At 32.1% G+C, this 1,996-nt stretch overlaps 1 protein-coding gene across 1 annotated transcript in view; it reads right to left on the bottom strand.

Moving 5' to 3' along the window:
- The window catches only part of LOC105508710 (ankyrin repeat domain-containing protein 18B-like), a 67,368-nt gene that overhangs the window by 25,502 nt on the left and 39,870 nt on the right, over positions 1–1,996 (bottom strand). Inside the window, exon 11 of the mRNA XM_011937617.1 lies at positions 467–1,387. Coding sequence (XP_011793007.1) covers positions 467–1,387 — 921 coding nt within the window. The remainder of the gene's footprint in view (positions 1–466; positions 1,388–1,996) is intronic.

Here is a 1,996-nt window from a genome sequence, read left to right as displayed (position 1 = left end):
TTCTGGAAACAAAGTATGTTTCCAAGCTGATACAGTAAACATATTTTTTTTTGGTTTTGTATTAAAACAGCTTTGTGGAAATATGATTTTTATTAAAACAGCTTTGTTGAAATATGATTTATAGAATTTATCTGTTTTAACAAGCAGTTCAAAGATTTTTAGTAAATTTACTGTGTCGTGCAACCATCTCTACAATCCAACTTGAGAACATTTTCATCACTCCAGGACAATCCCTCATGCCCATTAGCAGTCACCACCCATTTCCAGCCCCAGCCCTACACAAACATTAATCTTCTTTCTGTTCCTATACATGTATTTCCTGGATGATTCATGTAAATGGAATTATACAGTATGGTAAACACATTTTCATCTATTTATTTTTATATTGAACTAGGTTCAACATACAGCCAGAATGAAATATTTAAGTTTTCTTTCAAGAAGGTTAAAAGGTTTTCTTCATACTTACTTCTCCTTCTGCTTCTTCTTTTTCATACTGAAACAGTTTTTCTTTTAAATAATTATATTCATTCATTAATTCCATATTTTTTTCTTCTGTAAGAAGATCTTCCTTTCCATTCTCAAGACAGTCTTCTTGGATATTAATGACTATCTCTTTATTATTGCCTTCCTCATAAGCATCCTTTAGTTTTTGTTCAAGCAATAGATTTTCAAGTTCTTGTTGATGTATTCTCTCCTCTAAAGAGTTCTGCTTTCCAAAGGATTGACTTTCTTTAGCTTCCTCATTTGGATGCATCTGCTTCATTTCCTTTAATCGATACTGCGCTTGCTTTAGGTCCATCTGTACACTTTCTAAAGCCAGTGTCTTTTCCCTGAGAGCATCTCTTGTCTCATGAAGCTTACCTTTTAAGGTACTGAACTTCACCCGAGCTTTAGAAAGTTGTTTGGTAAGCAACTCATTCTTATCTGTTAGTTGAGAAATATTGGAATCCATTTTTTCATGTCCAGAAACATCATCTGCTCTGCATAAAGCTAGTTCCAGGTCTTTTCTTTCCAAAATTTCATTGTACTCATTTATAGCAGTGGCCAGGTTAGAATGGAGGGATTCAACTTCAGCTTCTAGTCTTTCTTTCTTGTGTTTTTCCTTCTCCAATTTTGAAGTCAGCCTTGTATTCTCAGCTTTCAGTTCATTAAGCTGTTGCGAATACTGGGCCGTTGTTTTTGCTATCATTTCGTCATTAAGTCTTACACTCTTTTCAAAGTTAGCATTCATTTCTGTAATACTTTTAATCTCCTGAATATATTCTTTTTCCTTTCTGAGACTGTCATTTTTTATTGTGTATAATTCCTGTTTGAGCATGGCAATGTCTCTCTTCAATATGTCATTTCCATACATCACATCCTTCTTTCTTCTGTAACTTTGAGAATCCTAAATAAAACAAAACAAATTTTTAGCTAATACTCAATAAAATAACATATCATGGTTATTTCTGAAGTGAAAGAACAACCTATACATTCATGGAATTAAAAGTTGCTGTAAGTGGATATCAAACTGGAGAAAAAGTTGAAGCAAAACCTTGAACCTTAGCATACATTTCAAAAAGTTCAAAAATTTATTTGATGTCAATGAATCCATAAAAGTAAACACACACACACACTCTAGAGAATTTTTAAGAATATCAGAATTGGAAAAACCTTTCTCTGAATTACAACAAACTCAAAGCATAAAGTTAAATGTTAAAAATTTTGACTAAATTAAAATCTTGAAAAAAGAAAATTGCATTTATACTCTGATATCTAACCCAGACACCACCCTAGAGCAAGAGCTTTACCTCCACGTCTATTTGGACAGATAAAATCTCTCAAAGTTTTAAAAGTTCTGTTTCCCTGATCATATTCTATTGTGATAGACTCAACGTTTTTTAGTCAGTTGTAAGAATTACACTTACTAAATCATAAATCTAGACATTGTACTCAGCACTTCTACATATATACATTGATGAACTTATTTAATTATCACAATCCTTAAAGAAGAGAG

This window comes from Colobus angolensis, unplaced genomic scaffold, assembly GCF_000951035.1.
Source record: "Colobus angolensis palliatus isolate OR3802 unplaced genomic scaffold, Cang.pa_1.0 Scaffold166, whole genome shotgun sequence".
Lineage (NCBI taxonomy): Eukaryota > Metazoa > Chordata > Mammalia > Primates > Cercopithecidae > Colobus > Colobus angolensis.
This window is presented reverse-complemented; position numbering and strand designations above follow the sequence as displayed.